Raw genomic sequence first — 23,507 nt, forward strand, 5'->3', positions numbered from 1 at the left:
GCTAGATTTGGAGCACCACAGATTTTACAGTTGGTATAAAGAGATAAGGCAGACAGACATACAGGTGAGGCAGAGCTGCTAACTTTGATCTATTTCTAGAAAGTCTTTGCTGGCCTGCCCAATACTGCTTGTGTTACTCATTGTAAACACATGATGTAAGAGCCAGTGTTTGCCTTGAGAAACCCTCTCACATGTCCCTACTCCTTTACAGGTTTACTTTTCATGCCATCTTATCCTGTTTACAGAAGCTGCAGTACATCAGCTGACTGTAAGAGGCGTTTATAGACTTTTTGTCCCCACCAGATTCACTGCAATATGGACCAATCTTAGTATGTTACACAGTAAGAGTCTAATGCAACATGGAGTTAGGTGCCACGGGATGCCTTTGTCAGATAAGATCATGCAGCACAATTTACCTTGGAAATTTATTGAGAAAAAAATAAGTAATTTGAATTACGTAATGTACAGACTACAGAAAGTATTCAAGAAGAATATCAAAAACCCGGTACCTTCCCTTCTATATCCTGTAAGTACTGTTATTTTCCTGAATACTCATCACAACATTCTGTGTTTATTAAAAATCTAAGACTAAGATTAGATGCAGCAACAGGTCACAGGTCAATATTTTTATCCCTGAAAAAAATCAGAAAGTGAGGGCTATGATCCTTTTTAAAACAAAGCCATCACACTGTTAGAAACTGCCATAATGTTAATGTTGTAACTGATAATGAGCTAATACCCAATTAAACCCAATTAAGTCCACATTCATAAAGTCACTGATAATGTAAATAACTAACAGAACGTGGGCACAGTAAGAATATCATTGCACTTTTTCTTACCAGAGGAGATTGTCGGGCTATTCCGGGAAGTCTGCAATGTGCCTGTGTGTCCCTATCTGTCTGTTCTGGACAATGTTGTGAGTTGGGATCTATTCATAGCAACACCACGATGACGTTTTACAGCCCCTCCCTGGGATTTAACAAAGTGAAGCAATACAGCTTTCAGTGAGCAAATTTCGGCTCTTTTTAGTGAACCGAATCATTTGGCTCAGCTCACCAAGAAGAGCTCTTTCGGCTCCCAAATGGCTCTCCATTTTACCACTTATCCCTTTTAGAATTCAGCCAAATTTAGTGCTGTTTTGATTTGTGATTCATCTTTGAACACATATATCATTCAAATTTCAATAAATTGCTGTAGCCAATTGCATTTGTAGTTGTAAAATCCCTTGTAACTCTCTAACTTGCTTGAAGAACCACTCTGCTACACAAAGCAGAAAGAACAAGCATAGCAATTAAAATAGGACAGCTATTGACATAACTGTCAAAATGCATCCAAATAATCCTTTTCTGTTTGAAAAACACTCCTCTCTCCTTCAAGGGAGTCTCTCCCTCCTCCTCCTCCTGTCACAGTCTCAGCGCTGCAAACCCCGCCCCTCCCTGCTTGGTGGTATGATCCTTGTCAATCCTCACGATTGGTTGCACAGCCAGAGGTGTCAAATGTATTCACATTCATTACCCAAGTAGAAGTATAGATACTAGAGTTTAAAAAGTATGGAAGCGAATTGTAACCTTAATTCAAATTAAAATGCATTTGCAGAAATGCTTTTTCATTTTAAGAATGTGGCTGTATTATTTGACTCATAAATTCAATTAGTAATCAATCATCCTATTTGCATGATAATTTTCTTCTTCAAGAGTGCTCAATCTTTCACTTAATCAAAATGAAAAAGAAATAGACATTTGAGATTTATTTTTCAAAATATGCCCCAGAAAATAGATACCAAAATTATTGGACTCATAAATAAAAGTAGTAATCAGTCCTTCCATTTGCATTTTCTTCTTCAAGACTGCACATTGTTGCTTTTTCGTTTTCATGTCGTGCCTGCAAAGTACTACCCATGGTTCGAAAATGAAAAAGCATTCTGAGCGGCGCAGCAGAGTGACGTCAGCTCTTCTTCAGCTCCCTGCTGACCGAGCTACTCATCTTGTTCGGAAGGGGGCGGTGTGCATATCTGCATTGCATTACATTCAAAATATGCCGGGAAATTGATTGAATTGCCGGGTCTTTAGAGGACGCATCACAGATCATGGCGCTCCCTAAGATTGTGCAAATACTGTTAGAATTAGCTGAGCAGGTAGAATCTAATAATATATCTGGGTCTGATGCCCGTGGCCGAGTAAAAGTCAGAGAGCTTGGCTGCATGCTCTGCCGTCACAGATTTACACATTAATGAGGTTGCCATAGTAAACCCCTGTTCAGTCGTGGAACGGCTGGATGCTGTGGTGCCTCAAATGGGACGAGGACGACCAACCATCAACATCCGTTCAAGTCCATTGAAAGCTATTTATTAAATGGTTTAAAAATAAAGGAAATAGAGGAGCTGTGCGGCACAGGCCACCAGACAATCCGTCAGACGATGCAAAGCAACGGATTGACGTAGCAGACTCCTTATTACTATTACTTGTAAAGGGGCCGTGTTCACAACGAAACTTAATTGTTGCCATTTGATGCTTTGTGCCAAAGTTATAACCTGATCATTGTTGATGTGACTGTCACTAAGAATAACTTTTATAACGTAGATCAGCGGCTCCTAAACTAAACGATCAGCGGCTCCCTTCTATGTCCCCACTGGGCTGACCCACCCTCAATCCCCCAGACATTAAGAAACCGGGCGGGCGGTTACATCCGCTGTTCATTCATGGAACGGGGGTTTATGTCCACTGCTATGCCGACTTTCGCCAAACTGTTCTCATGAGGAGATAAACATATTTCATGCCAGAAATAAGGTCTAGATTTAGAAATACTGGAGTTCCCCTTTAAGTAAGGTAACAAAGTATTTGTACCGAAAGTGGCAAAAATTGGCATCGGCCAATATGGCCACAGTCTGAGAAGTGACCTTTTCTTGTCAGGAAACCTTGTGGCATGTGATAAGACAACAAGATTATTTCGAAAAGAAGAAAGCTAAGACAAAATGAACATCTAAGTGACTTACTAGATACAAATCTCCTCAGATTAAAAATACAAATAAATTAAATAACAAGAAAAATTTCTATCAAATCAGTCAATTTGTCTTTCCAATTTGTTTTGGAAAAGACCCGACAACTTTTCAACAAGCATGATGAAATGTTCAACGAATTCTGGGATTGAATCTACAACAGCAAATTCAGAAGGTGTCTAACACCGTAAAACATCTTATTCTGGAAATTAATTGACACGATGAAATTCTCAAAGGTTCAGGGAACGAGACTGAAGATTTAAAGAAAGAAAATATACCACTGAGGGTAGGCATTGCTGAATGCAAAATGTTACATTTGGAGATAGGCTCTGAAGCTGCATGGTTTGAAAGAGGAGGCAAAAAAAAACTGAGAAAAACAAGGATCGATGTTATTGGCAAAAATATTTCTGGGCTTCTGGAATATCTGGAGGAGGGTATTGACATTGCCTCTTGATCCAAGAAGAAAGTTTTATCTCATCAGTCTGTTATCATCTTGTTTACTCTTCACCAACTTCGAAATGCGATGTGGAAACGTACCAAAGTCAGCAAGTTTCTGTGGGATAACAAACTACAACTCACAGAGGCTCTGTTTCTGGAGCTGCGAGAAAAATAACTGGTTTGTCATCAACAAAGCAAGGAAGGAAGGGAAAAAAGCTAAAGTTTGCTCTGATCAAAGGGAGAAAAAAAACAGTGCTTTTTAACATTGGCTAATTCTTCTTAAAATGGACTTTCTGAAGGTTTGAGATCCTAATTGAATTTCTTTGCAGTGACATCCAGATTCTTTATAAAGTGACTGTTGAGATGGTCCTGATCATTTTCAGTCACAGACTTATAATCTGTGGTGAGTCACTGTGACACTCTCTCATTGTCAAGGATCCTCCAGTTGAGAAAGTTGAATTGTGTGGTACTTCTTTATGGAATATTTTTCTGCAGAAGTGAATCATTCACTGTGATGACGCACCTGAATATACATTTCTGTTCTTTTTTTTTTTTTTTTTTGGACCCACAGATATCATTTGCATTTTTAAAAAAAACAAAAGTCATGGAGACATGGAAAAACTGTAACAGGTGGTGTATGGACCAAATTGCAGTACAAAGGAGTCAGAAGACAGTGGTAAAAAGTTCAAGGCTTTACTGAGACTCTGGCAGACAGACAAATGGTTTAGAAACTGGCAAACAGGAATCAGGAGAGGAGAGGCAAAGTTCTTCGTCAGGGACAGAAGGCTGGGTCGAATTACCAGGAGGCAGACGAGGCAGACGAGGCAGACGAGGTCGGTACCGGGAAGGCTGGCAGGAGAACGCTGGGAAGACTTGCATGGCAAAGAACAATCTGGCAAAGGATAGAGTGTGGAGCTGGTGACTATATGCTGGGCTGATTGCATGTGATGAGAGGCAGCTGTGTGCACAGGTGAGTGGAGTGAACTGATGAGGTGTGTGTGGCTGACAGGCTGAGTGGGGCAGAAGCAGGATCAATGGAAAATTACTGATGGTTGGATGACTGAACTGTGACAAAAACAACAGGAAACAATCATGTGAGTCAGATGGTACATTTTTGAAGGGACAGTGGTGTAATGAAATTTACTGTTGATATGGCACCAGCCACTTCAATTCAATTCAGTTCAATTAAATTGTATTTATGTAGTGCCAAATTTTGACAAACGTCATCTCAAGGCACTTCAAAGTTACAATCCAGTTAAAGATAATTAGTATGTATGAATAATAATACAATTCATTGTAATACAATCATAAACCAATCCAATCCAAAGAATTCAATTCCAGATTAGTCCAATTTATACATGCTAATAAATAAACTAAGCTAATAAATAAAAAAATACCCAGCTTAGAAAACCAACAGATTGCACCAAAACTTCTCTTCATTCCAGTCTCCCATCCTGAGCATGCCTGTGGCGACTGTGGAAAGAAAAAACTCCCTTTTAACAGGAAGAAACCTCCATCAGACCCAGAACCAAGGAGGAGGACAAAAAAGAGGGGACAGCCAGCACCATAACACCAGGCCAGGGATACCTGCTGAGAGAGAGAAACACAAGTTAATGACAAGAATGTTTTATGTAAATAGCGAGAAAAGAGGGAGGAGAGGTGTATCATGAGACGTCCCCCAGGAGTCTAGGCCTACTCTGGGAACCACAAGTAAACCTGCAGTCTGAGAGAAAAGTGCTCTGTTGGGAAAATATCCAACTATAAGATCTTTAAGATATGATGGAGTTTGGTCATTAAGAGCTTTATATGTGAGAAGAAGAATCTTAAATTCTATTCTGAATTTAACAGGGAGCCAATGAAGAGACGCTAAAACTGGAGAAACATGATCTCTCCTGTTAGTTCTCATCAGAACTCTGGCTGCAGCATTTTGGATCAGCTGGAGGTTTTTCAGAGAATGTGTGGGACAGCCCAATAAAAAAGAATTACAGTAGTCCAGTCTTCAAGTAACAAATGCTTTGACTAGTTTCTCTGCATGACCCTGAGACAGGATGTTCCTGATTTTAGCAATATTACGAAGGTGAAAGAAGGCAGTCGTAGAAACCAGTTTTATATGTGCGTCAAATGATAAATTCTGGTCAAAAATAACTCCAAGGTTCCTCACTGTAGAACTAGAAGCCAAGGAAATACCATCTAGAATAACTATATAACTAGACAATTTCTCCCTGAAGCTCTCAGGTCCAAAGAGAACAAATTCAGTTTTGTCTGAATTTAAAAGCAGACAGTTCTGAGTCATCCAGGTCTTTATGTCTTGAAGACAGGCTTGTAGTCTGACCAACCTATTGGTTTCATAGATAGGTACAGCTGAGTATCATCAGCATAACAATGGAAATTTATGCCATGCTGTCTAATAATGTTACCTAATGGAAGTATGTATATAGTGAAAAGAATCGGCCCAAGCACAGAACCCTGAGGAACTCCATGACTTACTCTGGTAAGTCCGCTATGAGAAGCTAAGAGGAGATCATTGGTAACTTTCACCAGTGCTGTTTCTGTGCTATGATGCACTCTGAATCCTTCTGAAACTCTTCAAACAGATTGCACTCTGTGTAAATGATCACAAAGTTCAGCTGCAACAATTTTCTCAAGAACTTTACACAGAAAAAGGGAGATTGTTAATTTGCTAACACTTTTGAATCAAGAGTAGGTTTTTTTGAGTCAAGATTTCATTACAGCAGCCTTAAATGTCTGAGGTATGGGGTGGTCGGGTTGTGTAGGCGCTGCAGTTGCAGTTGGCCCAGGTTCAAGTCCCACATTGAGTCCTGCATCGGACAGCCTTTACTGTGTGTCATTCCCCTCTCTCTGTCCCCTTTCCTGTCTCATACAAAGCATACACAGCACCCCCAAAAAAATATTTGGCTATTACACTGGCTATCAAAAATTTATATTATATAAAGATATAACATAAAAATTGGCTATTACAAAGAAATAAAGAAATGAAGGTGATAGATGAATGATTTATCTTTTTCAAATAAATAAATTTCCTCTTTTTAAAAAGAAGCTAGCATTTCCACAGAAGAGGATTTTGAATTGAAAGAGATACAACTTGAAATTGGATCAGATTTATCTAGATTTGACAAGAGGTGTGTTCGTGAAATCTAGAGCCAAATGACTGGGGTAGGGCGAAAAGAATTCTAGTTGTCTTGTTGCACTTGAAAAAAAGAATGGCAACTGGAATTCACTTACAGCCTCTAAAATAAATGTTATACAATCAACTGACCCTCAGGTAATCTTAAATTTTGTATCTTCATTTTACAGGAATTTATATACATCTGCTTTTGATGACAGCTTCAGCAGCAAGATAAGAAGTCATGTGTCTGCTGTTGATACAGATCTTAGAAGTCGATGTGACTCTGTTCTGATTATAGATTAAATTAAAACGGCTCTTTTCTCAACGAAAAAAGGAAAATCACCAGCTGTTGATGGTTTTTCTGTTGAGTTTTAATCTTGACTTCTTATTCAAATTCCCTTATTTAATATGTAAAAAGCATGGGTCGAGTTGGGGTGAAATAAGTACAGCAATTATTTGACTCATTTCTCTGATACCAAAATCAGATCAAGACATTTCATCAATAGACAATGGGCAAACTATTACAGGGTTAACTATTGACTATAAAATCTTACCCTTGGTATATGCAAATAGACCAAAATCAGGTCTTAATAGTATAATTGCTGAAAGAGAATCTGACTTTCTTATGTTAGTAATAACATAAGGGGCAGCTGTAGTTCAGGAGGAAGAGCAGTCGCCCACCAATCGGAAGGTCGGTGGCTCGACTCTGGCTTCCCCGGGCTACATGCCAAAGCGTCCTTGGGCAAGACACTGAACCCCACGTTGCCTCCTGATGTATCCATCAGGGTATGATTGATTAGAAAGCACATAGTTATGTGTATCCTGAGACACATAATATCACTTGAACTATACAAGTTCATTTACCATAAGACTTCCTTTAGATTTGTTAGACTATGCAGCTTTAGTGCTGTCTGAAGCCTCTATTAGACTTTTATCAAGCTTTCAACACCATTAAACATTAATTTCTCATTGAATGTCTTAAATTGTTTGGTTTTATGAATGCCTTCATAAACACCAGTAATAGTTTTTTATAAAGAAATCACCAGCTCTGTAATTGTAAACTTTGATACTTCCCATAGATTCGATATTGAATAGAAAAATACTTTAAAATACAGTGGGGGAAATTCAAAATTTGTCAAGTAGCTCAATTTTTTTTTTTAAAGTTTTTGTAATGATTGTATATTAGAACAATACTAATAATTATAAAAGAATGCATAAATAAATAAATAAATTTGAGAAAAACATCAGCAATCACTGTTAAAAAGCCTTGCCAGTCCATGCTGTCGAGAGAATGTTGAATGTTCTCCAAAAAAGAATATAATTTCCTCCTCATCTGTTGCTCTACCAAAGCACTGAGAGGGTTTAGCTTTCTGCCTACCACAGAACCGGCCTTTTTCACTAATTTGTCCAGGCGCCTACGGTTTTTGTCTCACCTGAGCTCAGCTCCAACCTCCTCTATAGTTAGACACAGAGATTGTAGCACAAGTATGGTGACAGAAGTGATGTTGCTATCAATCATAGAGATAGGGGTGGAGTTGGACAGAGGAGGGCTGGAGGTGGTAGCTGTGCTCAGGATGCCTGGTGGTGGAAGCGGCCGCAGAGGTGGAGGTGCGGTTGGATTCAAGAGGCCTTGTGGTGGAAGCTGCCGCAGAGGTGGAGGTGCAGCTGGATTCAGGAGGCCTGGTGGTGGAAGCTGCCGCAGAGGTGGACGTGCGGCTGGATTCAGGAGGCCTGGTGGTGGAAGCTGCCGCAGAGGTGGACGTGCGGCTGGATTCAGGAGGCCTGGTGGTGGAAGCTGCCGCAGAGGTGGACGTGCGGCTGGATTCAGGATGCCTGGTGGCGGAAGCTGCTGCAGAGGTGGAGGTGTGGCTGGATTCAGGAGGCCTGGTGGTGGAAGCTGCCACAGAGGTGGACGTGCGGCTGGATTCAGGATGCCTGGTGGTGGAAGCTGCCACAGAGGTGGAGGTGAGGTTGGATTCAGGAGGCCTGGTGGTGGAAGCTGCTGCAGAGGTGGAGGTGCGGCTGGATTCAGGAGGCCTGGTGGTGGAAGCTGCCGCAGAGGTGGAGGTGCGGCTGGATTCAGGAGGCCTGGTGGTGGAAGCTGCCGCAGAGGTGGAGGTGCGGCTGGATTCAGGAGGCCTGGTGGTGGAAGCTGCCGCAGAGGTGGAGGTGCGGCTGGATTCAGGAGGCCTGGTGGTGGAAGCTGCCGCAGAGGTGGACGTGCGGCTGGATTCAGGAGGCCTGGTGGTGGAAGCTGCCGCAGAGGTGGACGTGCGGCTGGATTCAGGAGGCCTGGTGGTGGAAGCTGCCGCAGAGGTGGACGTGCGGCTGGATTCAGGAGGCCTGGTGGTGGAAGCTGCCGCAGAGGTGGACGTGCGGCTGGATTCAGGATGCCTGGTGGCGGAAGCTGCTGCAGAGGTGGAGGTGCGGTTGGATTCAAGAGGCCTGGTGGTGGAAGCTGCCGCAGAGGTGGAGGTGCGGCTGGATTCAGGAGGCCTGGTGGTGGGAGCTGCCACAGAGGTGGAGGTGCAGTTGGATTCAGGAGGCCTGGTGGTGGAAGCTGCCGCAGAGGTGGAGGTGCGGTTGGATTCAAGAGGCCTGGTGGTGGAAGCTGCTGCAGAGGTGGAGGTGCGGTTGGATTCAAGAGGCCTGGTGGTGGAAGCTGCCGCAGAGGCGGAGTTGCGGCTGGATTCAGGAGGCCTGGTGGTGGGAGCTGCCACAGAGGTGGAGGTGCAGTTGGATTCAAGAGGCCTGGTGGTGGAAGCTGCCGCAGAGGTGGAAAAAGCCACACTATCAAACCTGTTTAATATTTGTTACCCATATCACCTTCAACAGACTGAGAGTTCTTCAGTCTGTATCCAGTGATGGTCCTCATGCTCCTCCACACCTCCTTGGTGTTACTGTTCTCCAGCAAAACAAAAACAAAACTGAGGTAATTGTCTTTGGAGCCAAAGATAAACGATTGAAAGTCACCACAGAGCTTCAATCTATACACCTAAAAACTAAAAACCAGGCCAGAAATCTGGGTGTAGTGATGGACTCAGACCTAAATTTGGACAAAAACCCATTAAGGCAATAACAAAGTCAGCCTACTATCACCTTAAGAATATATCAAGGTTAAAAGATCTGATGTCTCAGCAGGACCTGGAAAAACTAGTCCATGCATTCCTCTTTAGTAGGCTTGATTATTGTAACAGCATCTTTACAGGTCTACCTAAAAAGTCAGTTAGACAACTGCAGCTCATCCAGAACTCAGCTGCTCAAGTCCTCACTGAGACCTAAACAAAAGTAGACCAAGTCAGTCCAGCTCTGAAGTCTTTACACTGGCTGCCTGTCCATCAGAGTACAGACTTTAAAGTTCTGATGCTGGTCTATAAAGCTCTGAATGGTCTAGGATACCAAAAATACATCAGTGACCTCCTGACCCACTATGAACCCTCCAGACCCCCCTGGATCTGTTTTTTTTTTTTTTAATGTTTTTTTTTTTTTTATCAGTTCCCAGTTCCCAGAGTCAGAACCAGACCAGAGTCAGAACCAAACATGGAGAATCTGCATTCAGCTTCTATGCTCCGCATGTCTGGAACAAACTCCCAGAAAGCCTCAGATCAGCTGAAACACTCAGTGTATTTAAGTCCAGGTTGAACACACATCTATTTTCAGCTGCATTTGAAAAAAAGCTCCAAATAAGCTTGAGTTTCAAAATGTAATCATATTTTACATTTTTATTCAATCATATCTTTATTGCTCTGATTTAATCTATTGTTCTTCTTTCTTTCTTTTTTATTTTAAATTGTGCTTTCTATCTCTACTGTTTTAATGTTTCTGTAAAGCACTTTGAATTACCTTGTTGCTGAATTGTACTATACAAATAAACTTGCCTTGCCTTGTACTCCACCTTAGCTCGAAGTAGTGTCTTTTTAAGCTCCTATTGTACACTCCTAATGTACAATACACTGTGTTGTACATTCCTGGTTCAGGAGGTCTTTGATAATCACTGGTGATCCATGGTTTATTATTAGGATAGCACCTTACAGTCCTCACTGGAATCACAGTGTCCCTACAGAAGTTAATGTATTCAGTGATGGTGCTGACCCTCCTTTCCATGTGTAACCATGCCAGCCCTTGGTACTGGCAGGTTCAGTTATCTCTGATGATACCCTGCGTTGTCCATCCATCCATCCATTTTCTATACCGACAGTCCGTTAATCGGGTAGCGGGTGGGCTGGAGCCTATCCCAGCAGTCATCGGGCGAAAGGCGGGTACACCCTGGACAGGTCGCCAGTCCGTCACAGGGCCTACCCTGCGTTGTGTTTTTAGAAATTGAGATTGGTTTGGTTTCGCCTGTACCGGCCGTTTATTTTCTCCTGTATAACACACGAGAATGCTGGTCAGGCACGGTTAACTCACACATGCTCGGACGCATCCGTCCCAATACTCACATATACACAATGAACAAAATACACATTTACCTGTATAACACACGAGAATGCTGGTCAGGCACTGTTAACTCACACATGTTGCAAAGGAATGGAAATACTTAATAAAGGAATTTAAAAATAACTAGCATACAAACTGCTAACAAGGAACCGACTTACCTCGGACGCATCCGTCCCAATACTGACGTCCATCAGATGCAACTGATGACGTAACCACGCCAGCATTAAGGAGGACACACCCAAGAGCCAACACACCACACACAACAACAATAAACGCAAGTGGAATGACAACCATTCACTCCGTTACACATGTCAGTGTCCATTTCTTCTTCCTCCAGCAGGACAGCCCAGTCTGTGACACCAAAGCAGTCTCTCAATGCATTACTCAACTCTGGTGACCACTTCCTGAAAGCTCTGGTAGTAACAGGAAGTCTTTGTACGCAAAGTATGTGGGTTGGAGATAGACCACACTATGATCAGATCTACTGCCTTGTAGCATAAAACAGATTTAATATCTTTTCTCCACACGTCTTACAGTCCACATACTGTACAAAGCCAGTCAGGCAGGAGGATAAAGAAATCCCCTGTGATGGCAGTGAATGCCTCAGGATGCTGGGTCTGTATTCTAGCAACGGCGTCATGGATGACGTCACACGCCGTTGTCGGTGCTGCCCTCAATGGAATGTAAGCTACGATGACGACTGTATATGGGAACTCTCTGGGCGCATAGAACGCACGGAAACCAACTGACAGCAGTTCAATGTCTGGACAACATATCCTCTCCTTAACGGTCACATTGCGGGGGTTAACCCATCTCTGATTAAAAAACAGGATAATACCCCCGCCTTTCCGCTTACCGCTCGTACTCTGGTCACGATCTGCTCGTATGGCTGTGAAGCCGGGTATGTCCACACATGAGTCTGGTGTGTTGTCGTTCAGCCAGGACTCAGACAGACAGAACAAACTGCTCTCCTTATTCTGCCATTGGTTCCAGACAAGCGCCTCTTGCTCATCACACTTGTTTGGTAGCGAGTTAGCGTTTCTCATAATCACAGAGGGCAGAAAAGGCTTGTACCTCTACCTTCTGTTGGCCCTCTTTGCCTTTAGTTTTGCTCCAGCTCTGCATCCACGGTACAGTTTTTTTTAGCTCGGTCGGAATTGGATGTTTAATTCCGCGTCCAATGCTCTACTGGTAGCAGTGCACATTGTCAAAAAATAAAAATAAAACGAAATGTAAGTAAAAAGCAGGTCACTAAAAATCACTAAAAATGTTTAAATTAAAACTAAAGTTACATATAATTATATAAACAACGAACACAATTCAGAGCTACATTTATATAACATACTTCTATATATATATATATATATATGTGTGTGTTTCACAGCCTCTTCTTTTGCTTTGTGTGGAGATCCTCAACCTGCCTTGTTCTTAATAAACACTTGGTCTGAAACTGACCCTGCATCTGTGTCCTGTGTCCTGAGGCCCTGACAAATACAACTGTGTAATCAAAGCTATTTCCTCAGTGTTAATTCACTTGATTAAAAGTCACTTATGCTGTGATGACACACTCCTTCAGCTTATATCACGGATCACATAAATAATCTTTCATTGTCTTTTTACAGAAGGAAAAGACTACAAGACTAATTTTGGGGAAAATAATTCTCTAAATGTGTATATATAGGTAAAAACAATAAACACCCTGCGGAGCAGTGGATGCGTGCCAAGAACTTCCCTGAAAAAAAATTGCGGAAAAAAAGAAAAAAGTCCGAAAAAATGAGAAAAAAAAACATTTTACATGTAAAATTCGGCTACTTTAGCTAGCATTTTGCTAACAAGCTAAATTCGTAAAAAGCCCGCTACCAAGCAGCGGGTGTATATTATGGCCACGCTCTGATACATAAAAAAAAATCCGGAAAAAAAAACACGGCCGAAAAAATGTGGAAAAACATGAAAAAAGAAGGCGATTTATTAGTATCTAGAAAAGTTTCCCTTTTCTTTTTATTATTATTATCCCGCACGCTTTTTCGTCCGTTAATGCGGCTCGAACCGCAACGTGAAGCCACGCATGGCATACATCAATACGTGCGTCTCCACGATGCCTCGATGGGCATTACTTTTATTGTTCAAAAGTGTTACCGTGGCAATGCTAGGTGCCGAAAACCGGAAAAAAGGTCGAACATTTGCGCGCTTATCGCTCGTCTATACTTTATCGCAGAGACATCGTTCAAACTTTCAAAGACTCAGGCTGATGGGTACTAAGCGCCCGTACAACCTCATTATGCGAATTATTACGCTTTTTGAGATTTTGAACTTTGAATTTTTAAAAACCGTCATTTTGACTTTGGCCGCTTGTTACTAGGCAGCAGGTTGTCGTAGAGACATTATTAATATATTCCACGACTCGCCCTACTGTGGACTACAACACATTCAAATCTCATGAAGCTGTGATTAAATTTTTTATTTATTTATTTTTTTTGTCCAGTCATCCCAATGCATTTCTATGAGGATTGTGAACATTTTGTTACCACGAAAACGAAAAAAATTAATCTGTTAATTCGGCCCGAACCGAAACTCGCAACCCACGTAATGCATACGTCATTACGTGCGTCTCCATCGTGCCTCGATGGGCCTTACTTGTCTCAATCAAAAGCGTTACCATGGTAACGGTAGAAGCCAGGAAGCGAAGACATTTGGACGTTTATTGCCTGGCCCAACTTTATCGTAGACACATCATTCGTGCGTTCAACCACTTGGGTCGCTTCGTACTAAATGGTCATTAAGCCTCGTTACGCTAGGTGCTCCGGTTTTTGCGATAGCTAAGTTTAAATTTTAAAAAAAGTGTAAATTTGATTTTGGACGCTTGTTGCTAGGCAACAGGTCCTTGTAGAAAAAACATTCAAATGTTCCCCAACCCGGGACGCGTTGTACTACAACATATTTCTCATATGAAGTCTCATTATGCTGGCTATTACGGTTTCTGAGAAATTTAACGTTAAAATTTGCCCAACCGTTAACATGAGGCTTGTTACCGTTGACAACACAAATCCTATGCATTCCTAAGGGGGAGCCTCGGAGTGAATGCAATATAACCAGAGCCAACTTAGACAGAACCAGCAGATGCTAACATCATGCTAAAATGCTAACATACTAGCATCATTACCATTTTGCAGGGAAGCCTAAAATGCCAATGTTACATCACGTAGACATGCTCTATTAGCTGATGCCATGAGGTTATTATGCCGATTTTTGGAGGACTTTTGCTCGGCCGCACTATAACGTAGAGACAACGTTCAAATGTTCAAACACACGGGACGCTTTGGACTACAACATATTAGCGTCTCGTTATGCTGGCTACTACGGTTTTTGAGATGTGACACTTTAAATTGGTCATAATTTTAATGCTAATGATTGACATGCTGATTTTGGAGAGGCTTTGCTCGGCCAAACTTTATCGTACAGACATCGTTCAAACATTTAAAGACTCGCGACAGTTTGAACTACAACATACTTAAGTCTCGTCAGGGTGGCATTGACAATTTTTGAGAATTTTCAACGTTACTTCTATCGTAATTTGAATGCTAATGAATACACATGCTGATTTCGGAAGCCTTTTGCTCAGCCATAGTTTATCGTACACACATCGTACAAACATTTAAAGACTCAGGACGATGTGGACCATATTGTAACCTCATAAGCAAAGCAGCAAGGGGGCAGAAATGGGCAGTAGGGCATGCCCATATCAAAATTTCCAGAAACTTTCTAGTTGTTGTTGTTATTGTCTAATATACAATCTTTGTAAATATTTAAATAAATTTGAGCTACGTGAATATTTATTTTTTTAATTTGGAAATCATTGTACTCCATTTTCAGACTAAACCTGGAGAAGCAGCATTTAGCTGTTATGCTGCAAACAAGTGGAACAAACTGCCAGTAGAGATTAAACTGTCACCAAATGTAGACATTTTTAAATCCAGCTTAAAAACATTTCTTTTCTCATGTGTCTATGCATGAAATCTGCACGGTATCTTTGAACTTATCTACACTGTTTTATTCATTTTAATTATTTTATTGCCTTCTCTTTATATTCTTTTACATATTTTTAATGCTTCTTCCACTCCCTGCTGCAATGCTTTTATTTTATGTAAAGCACTTTGAATTATTTTGTACATGAAATGTGCTAAAATACATTGGACTTTGACTTTCATTTGAATTTTACATGCGCCAGACTCAACTTTTTTAGAAGTGAGTTAGTTCGACCATATATTTACCATACCTATTTTCAACAGCCCGTTCAGGTTGCTGGAGCCCATTCCTGCTGTCATTGTGTTGTAACACCCTGGTGGGTCGCTTCTTAGTTTGCTTTTATTTACAAAACTCCAATACTTTACAATCAAGAAAAAAACTGAACATTCCCTTTAAACAAGTACTTGGCAAAATCTAACAAAAAAAAATTTCGATTGGAAGAAAATTCAGGTCGAGTATATATATGTGTTGTGTATGTATATATATATAAATACATACACACATACTCTATAAGAAGCAACATGGTATGCTGGCAAAATCACTGACATACAGATAATAATTAATTGGCACATACTAAGCGAATGATGCAAAGATAAAAATACACATTCAGCTTCTTAATAAATGCACTAAACAGAATAACAAAAGAAGAAATCGTGTTGCTGCAAGTTGCTGACTATGGCTGGGAACTAAAAGCATTGAAAATACAGAAGCCAGTTTCTCAAATACAGATAGATTAGTCACCTACTACAGAGTTTTCGACTGGGTTTCCCATGTCTCAAAGTTAGGTTCAATCTAAACGACACACCATCGCCATTACAGGCAGCTATTACACAACAAATAAACTTGAATTAATCAAAAACCTTTTGACAAAAAACTGACGTGAAGAGTCAGATTCTGTATAAAAGTATTCATAACCCTGCTTACAAGAACCTAAAAAGCCTTTCCATCTTGGTCGTGGTCTTCTATTTCTTGTTTAACAACACAAAAGTGTGTCTCATTCATCAGCTTTCAAGACTAACAGTCCTCTGTCACTCTACAAAGATGGAAACTGAGCATCTATATTAAGATATAGGGTAAACCAGATTACACTGAAGTCTGGATGATGTATCCCCTACGTGTGGGTTTAAAAATCCCATTTCTGACAAGTTGCCATCTCTCTGATGTTTTAGGCATAGTGGAGCTGAACACAGCATGCTCATTTGCTCTCCATAACAGCTCTATGTTGTGAATGTTCTTATTTTCATGTTAGTGAAACAATATTGCTAGAACACAAAAAAAAAAGAAAGAAAAAAAAACAAAGTATAACTGAGGCAATGAGAACATTAATGTTTAACAGGTACAGTCAAAGTGTTTATGTTTATGCATTTAGCAGACGCTTTTATCCAAAGCGACTTACAGATAGGGTAAGGGGGTCTTGCCTAAGGACCCCTACTGGAGGTAGTACCTTTCATGCAGGGGCTTTGAACCCAAGTCTCCCACACGAAAGATGGATATCATACCACTACACTATCCAGTGAGACTAGAACTTTCCAGGTTTTGTTCAAAGTGTTGGTCTAAGAACTTTAAACAAGCTCCAAACACAAATGAATTAATATGCTATTATAACACATAACCTTCATATCTGTTTCAGCATTTCTCATAAATGCCTTTTCCTATAGTTCAAGACCATCACAGGTTAAACATTGTATGAGGTAAGTTCATAGTTCAAGTAGCTGTGGTTTGTTCAGCCACCTCTGTAATATCATGGGTTGTTACTGGATGAGAAATGAGAACAAGAAAGTACTGGTGGATAAAATGGCTATTGAAAAAAAGAAACTGACATAATGCAATATCAAAACTATATGGATTGAAATGCAACTATGAACAGACAACAAGGAAAGTAAATTTCACAACTACATCCAATACGTTAAAGTTGTTCGTAGATTAGCAACAAACATGCCACTGCTGGTCATTACATATAAAAAGTGACAAGAAACAGTAGCAGTGATTGAATTAATTCTGCCTGCTCTTTAACTTGGTAACAAAGTGCAGATATTTTGAGCTTCTTTTTCTGTTTGCTGGTACTTTTGAATAGATTTATGACTTAAAGTAATTATGACTTTTTTTCCTGCTCTTTGTTTCCTTCTCCAGTTGTGGGATGCAACACCACTATCATAAAAACAAATCTCCAAGTGAGCCTTGCACATGTTGAGTCATACCACAACGCCATCAAAAGCCCACAAAAATGTCAAGTGGCCATAAAAAAAACAGTGTGGTGCAGGGTGGGACCAGTTGCCCAAACATCCCATGTCATAAATGTCCCAGAGAGACATTGGCTCACCTAAATAAGCAAGTGAAAACTCACTGCAGTTTGCTTATCATCCTGGAGTTGGTGTTGAAGATGCTGTCATCTACCTGCCTCAACAAGCCCACTCCCATCTGGACAAAGCAGGCAGCTTGTTTTTTATTCTTTGATTTCTCCAGTGTAAGGTTGGGCGATATGACGATATTAGATTGCGAAGGATTACGACGTGAAGACGATCTGTCAAACTGCAGAGATTGTGGGATCGTGTAGGGCACATTCTATAAGTTATAGTTAGTTGTAGTTGCAGTTCTATGCTGATGCACCGACGCACCAGTCGTATTATGTCGTCAACCTGACCGACCAATCATAGCGAATACCCGCCTCGTTTGTGTGTGTAGCGGTAGCCGCATGGAGAGCCATGGCTGAAAGGTCACTGAAAAAAATTCCATCTCCATTATATGGAATTGGTTTGGATTTTCTGCAACTGATCAAGTGCAAGCAAATGTAATTTGCAAAGTTTGCACAGAAACGGTTCGCACCTGTTCAATCACTTAAAGAGGAAGCATCCCAAACAGTATGCTGAGAGCCAAACAGCGAGGGGCCCAGCGGCACCGGCACCACAGGCGGAGGCAGCAGCTAGCTAAGACCAAAACAGACAACATTAACACAGGTATTTGACAAAAGCACTCCATAAATGACTGTCTGTAATGTCTTTGATTGATATTGATATGACTAAATTGTCTGTTTTTCATTATTTAAATTTAATTTAAAAAAATCTTTTTTTTTAAAATCGTGATATGATATTTTTGCCATATCGCCCACCCCTACTCCAGTGCTTTTAATACAATACAATACATGCACTGTTAAGTAATAAGCTGCAGAAAATACAGGTGGATGCCCCAATAACGCCCTGGATTATTGACTACCTGACAAACAGACCACAGTTTGTGAGACTGAAGGGTTGTGTGTCTGAGAAGGTGGTCAGTAGCACCACAGGGGACTGTACTCTTGCTGTTTCTCTTCACTCTGTACACCTCAGACTCCCAATACAACTCAGGGTGCTGTCATCTCCAGAAATACTCTGATGACTCTGTATTTGATGGGTGTATCAGTGATGGACAAGAGGCTGAGTTCAGGGATCTAGTCAATTACTTTGTGGCACGGTTTGGGAACAATCACCTCATCTTAAATGCAAACAAAACAAAAGAGATGACTGGATTTTAGGAGAACCACAAATAAGCCAAACAGTGTCTCCATCCAAGGTGAAGAGGTGGAGAAGGACAGCAGGTACCTGGGTGTTTAACTGGACAGCAGACTGAGCTGGAAATACAACACTGAAGCTGTCAACAAGAAGGGACAGAACAGGCATCTGTTGTGACAGCAGCATCAGAGCCAGAGACTCAAAGAAACTGAACAACCTGATAAAGAAGGCTGGCTCTGTGCTGGGACTGCTCTGGAATGCTGCATGTTTGTGAACATAAAGAACAGCACTGACCGTCCTCTTCATAACATTGTGCTGAACAATGATCAGTGATCAGTTTGAGGTTTCTTCAGCTCCACTGCAAAAAGAAAGAAACAGGAGGTCCTTCCTACCAGCAGCAATAAGTGCTATTAATGAAAGCTTCTAATGTTCACTTAAAAAATAAATAAAATTATTCCTGCAACAATATAATTTCCCTTTGGCAAAATTAAAGTGATTTTTTTTAATTAATTCATTTTCTTTTTTTCCCCAAAAGGAATCAGAAGCACTTCATTTCAAAGGTTCACAAACTTTTTTCTTCTGCCAACATTATGTAAATTCAGCTTTTGTGTGTGCATAATGGCACTGGTGAAGTTTTATGAGAGCTGTATGGGAAGTCTGTTAATGGGAATCTGCTGATTTATCTGATAAAATGCCCCACAGAACCTCTGAGGAACAAAAAAAAGACTGAAAGAAATTAATCATTGCACTGATTTACCAGAGCTAACAGAGTTCAGGTAGCTACGTCATGACTTGTGTGCGTTTGGTCACAGAGTCAATTTTCCACTGTCCACTTTGCTTGCAGAGGTAAGTTGAAAAAAGCTCATCTTGTTCAAAGCATTTTGTGATTGTTATCATGGTGATGATGATGGTCGAGAGCAAAGACACCTCAACATGGCACATGTTCACTGAATAGAATGTGGAAGTGTGACCCCTGCTTAAGAACAGATATGAACTAATTATTCTCATCATTTAGTGGTCATTTTCTGACAACACAGCGTGAAAAATAAACTATACACAGTAATTACAGTAAGGACCAAGAAAAATAAACTAATTAGGTTCCACGTGAATATTCTTGACAGACAGGTTAACAAGCTCCACCCTTCAACCCCCCCTAAACAAAACAATGTGCTTAAAGTGCAAGCTTTGACAATTCAGAGCAGAAATGACTTTAAACCTGTTGGTGGACTTAATGTCCATGAGATCCGTTTGTTACCCTCTGATTTCTGATAGTTTAACACACCAAACCACAACTTTTAATTTTTCTATGTATCTCTCCTTTACACAGCTCTCATGCTTTCTTCTATCTCTCCGTCGCAAGTCCAACCTACCTCCTTCACTTCCACTAACCCCACCCTTTAGCAGCACGCCTTCTCCTTTTCTTTATTGTCTCTATGATCCAGCCTCCTGCTCCTGTCCCAGGCCCTGTAACAGCAGTCCCATGGGAGTCCTCTTTAGACCAATGCTCTCCAGCTTATTCTCCAGCTTGTTCTTCAAGTTGCGCAGCCTCACAGATGCATGGATGAGAATCACTGTGAACCAGACAAAAGTGTTGGACTTAATTAGCAAGCATTTTAGAAGTAGCTGCTAAATAATTAATAGAACCGTTCACTCTAAAACAAAAAACATTTTTAGGACAAGAAAGACCTTTTCTTCATCCTCCTTTGTTTTCAGATTCTTCTTGGTTTTCTTCTCACTTACATTTATGTACAAAGAGACATTACAAAGATTATTTAGGTATCCCACATAGCAGTTAGCTGTCTTTGACACTTAAAGGGGAACCATGTGAATTTATTGTCATTTTAGGGGTGAATTATAATTTGTGCACAGGATAAACAACTTGTCTTGTTGTCAGGAATCTGTCTAAATTCATCAAAAGAAAAATAAAAGCTGAAGAACATACTAAGATGACTGAATGTGAGTTACAGACATGACCTCTGTGCCCTCTACAATCCATCAGTCAATCAACACTGCAACGAAACTCAGTGAAGGTTCAGGAGATCCAGAGGCTCAGTCCAGTAGCTTTTTCAAAGTGTAGCTTTGCCAGATCTTCTTTTTGACTCACAATTCCATGATGAATCCAAGTAAGATTTACCACAAATGTATCAGTTCCTCCTCAGGTAATGCAGGAGATGCATTTTGCTGCAGGAGGGATGTCATGCTTACCCCATTCCCTAAAATTGTCTATGAATCAGACTTTGAGCAAAGAAAGTGAATATGTACACTGTTGCACTTACTGTCTAAAAGCATTCCAAAAGTGACAATATGAATGAGTGAGTCAGCAAAAAGCTTTAAGGCAGAACAACAAGAAAAATTCAAAGAGAAAACAAAATGCAGACACAGGCAGATTTTCAAATACAGCTTACCTGTTTCTATATCTGTGTACAGTAAACAGACATGACAATGTCTTCACTGGTGCTAAAGAGTACATTGTTTTAATCTGATGTAGCGTACTGTAAGTGCAGTACTGTGTGTGTGTGTGTGTGTGTGTGTGTGGTTCCTCTCTTACTCAGTATGGGGAAGGCTATCCCAAACAGGAACACACTCACTCCTCCCAACACTGATATGAAGAAGTAACTGGCCAAAAGAATGGCCAGCACAGATATTAATGGGTGGTTTCTCCGGAAACGGCGAACAGGAGCTTGGTTCTCAGCAGCCCAGATGAAGCCCAGGAACAACAAGGTTACCGCCGCTGCACCAACAAACAAGTGGAAGGGCTGAAAATACCTAAGAGGCGAGATGTGAGGGACAGTGGTGGATATACCCAGTGAGATGAATCATATGTGCAGAAACAGGGCACAGTGTGACTAACAGCTGGAATGTATCCTCTAACTTCACTGCACTGGGAGAATTTTACAATCAGACGACTCTCAGGTAGCAGAGGGTGGGGTGAGCCACGGTTTACTAGTGCAGTCATCAAGATAAGCAAAAAGCAGAGTAAAATGAGAGCCTCTAACCAAATATCAGGATGTATTTGTCAATTCAAATAAACTGAAAGAATTTACGAAAAACACAACTCTAAAAATTGGATTCTTGTGGCTCAATTTACCCCAAGCTGGGGGTAAGTTTATCTGGGTGGGTTGGTGGGGGTAGAGCGAACATCTGGAATCTTTTTACAGATAACCCCAACCCTAACTAATCTAATAGAGCACTTTTGTTTCACACTTTTCTTAAAGATAACTAAATAGAAAAACTTATACTCCACTAAACTTGTAAACTTCCCCAAAACGAAGCATTGTTGAATAAAACCAGTTGAATGAATAAATGTCACTCAGACAAATAAACATTTTCATCAAAAATACGTCAAAAACTGCTGCCCAGATAAACCTTTTCATGTTATAGCCTGTGCCACAGGATGCAAAACCGGATGCTCTGCTCCATAACAGATATTTTTGGAGAAAAATTGCTAGCTTACCAATTCAGGCAGATGTTGAACTGAATGATTTGCATGGTTTTCTACCCTGACAAATGACAGAAATATTTTCAGATCTGGCTAAAGTGCCACTGATGTAGCAGCCATGACATCTAATATGTCAGAGTGAATCTGTGCTGTGCTTCTTTTTACAGTGTGACAGAACAGCTGGATGCTCCCAAAATGAATGATACAGAGGCCAGCCAAGTATTTTCAGTTTTGTCATGCTAAGTTAGATCGGCTGCTTTCTTCTACTCCGCCGCAGAGGATCTGACCACGACCTCCAGCTCTGTCTCAGGTGTTTAATCTGATTTCTGATGATGGAGCTGGTGGAGGCGGCTTGCTCTGACTGCTGCCAGTCACTGAGAGGATGCAGAAAGACCAAGAAAATCTACAGAAATGTGTGTGACTGCCGCGCAGTGACAGAGAGAGGTGGTCAGGGAAAGGGTCGGCTGAAAACCGTGAAACTTACCCCACAATGAACAGAAAGCCCAGTGCGGACAGGAAGTAATTACTCTGGTAGTACAGCAGATTGTTAATCATGCGGTTGTTCCAGCGGTCCAAGTCACGCACATCTGGCACAGCAAACCGAGCCGAGCTAAGGAGAAAATCATCCAAACTCCGAAGGGGAGGCGGCTGTACGCCTGCCATCTTTCCTTTCCGATAAATAAACTTTATTTCCCAGAGTGCAACGCTGTGGAGAAACGAGAGGACGCTTGCGCTGTCTAGAGGCTCATGCCCGTACATCCAGAGTGCGCTTCTCCTCACCGAGATTCCCCAGTGCCTTTTTCATTAGAAACACATGACCAACTGTCTGGACAGTTAGCCAGATCTACCAGACAGGATCTGGAGTCCAGAAGCCCAGAGTCACTAAACACAGCCACAGAGAACACCAATCTGAGAGACATTTTAACTGTCAGTCCTTCAACTCTTTGCTGGCAGTAAAACAACCACCTTTGAGTGTGAGCAGAAAAATAAAAGAAAGAAAATTAAAAAGCATCAATTAAAGAACATGAGTGCATAAAGGAATGACCACCAGACTGACAAACAGTTTTTATCCTCAGGCCATCAAGCTTCTGAATCATGGACCATAACCCCACTTCTGGACAATATGGTTATTGCAATATTTGCAATTTTTGCACATGAACATTTGACTGATCTTTTGTTGCAAATTTTGCACTTTATATTCTTTATATTCTATATTTTATACTCTCTCTCTCTCTCTCTCTCTATATATATATATATATATATATATATATATATATATATATATATATATATATATATATGCCAGAATCATCCTGATATGAAAAGAAGAAAACAAGAGTGTAAAAACAAGAAAAAGAGGGGGAGACAAAAAACTAGGCAATATTTATTTGTGTATATATATATATATATACACAAATATATTTAATTTTTAAAATATTTTTTCAGTTGCCCTGCAGTGCTCGCTACAGTGAGCCCACAGAAACAAAGAGAAAGTGTTATCAGTCACCTTGAGAATCTCTCTCTCTCTAAAACCTAATAATCAATAATGGAGCCTGCTCACTG

The 23,507-nt window shown here is 40.8% G+C and overlaps 1 protein-coding gene across 3 annotated transcripts; it reads right to left on the reverse strand.

Moving 5' to 3' along the window:
• Positions 1–4,125: 4,125 nt before the first annotated feature.
• Positions 4,126–22,623, reverse strand: praf2 (PRA1 domain family, member 2). Of its 3 annotated transcripts, none has more exons than XR_011907982.1 (4): positions 22,429–22,623; positions 21,054–21,271; positions 19,876–20,076; positions 4,126–5,023 (listed from the first exon to the last, which is right to left on the reverse strand). XR_011907982.1 is itself a non-coding variant. In XM_072368322.1 (3 exons), the coding sequence occupies exons 1-3, from the start codon at positions 22,605–22,607 to the stop codon at positions 19,937–19,939; spliced, it is 537 nt and encodes a 178-aa protein (XP_072224423.1). In that variant the 5' UTR covers positions 22,608–22,623; the 3' UTR covers positions 10,041–19,936. The 3 variants fall into 3 exon arrangements, 1 of the variants encoding a protein (XP_072224423.1); XR_011907981.1 differs by lacking the exon at positions 4,126–5,023 and adding an exon at positions 10,041–18,383 and having other exon boundaries at positions 18,457–20,076; XM_072368322.1 differs by lacking the exon at positions 4,126–5,023 and having other exon boundaries at positions 10,041–20,076.
• Between the last annotated feature and the right edge of the window lie 884 nt (positions 22,624–23,507).

This window comes from Leuresthes tenuis, unplaced genomic scaffold (genome assembly GCF_036924035.1).
Source record: "Leuresthes tenuis unplaced genomic scaffold, fLeuTen1.0.hap1 SCAF_17, whole genome shotgun sequence".
NCBI classification, from domain to species: domain Eukaryota; kingdom Metazoa; phylum Chordata; class Actinopteri; order Atheriniformes; family Atherinopsidae; genus Leuresthes; species Leuresthes tenuis.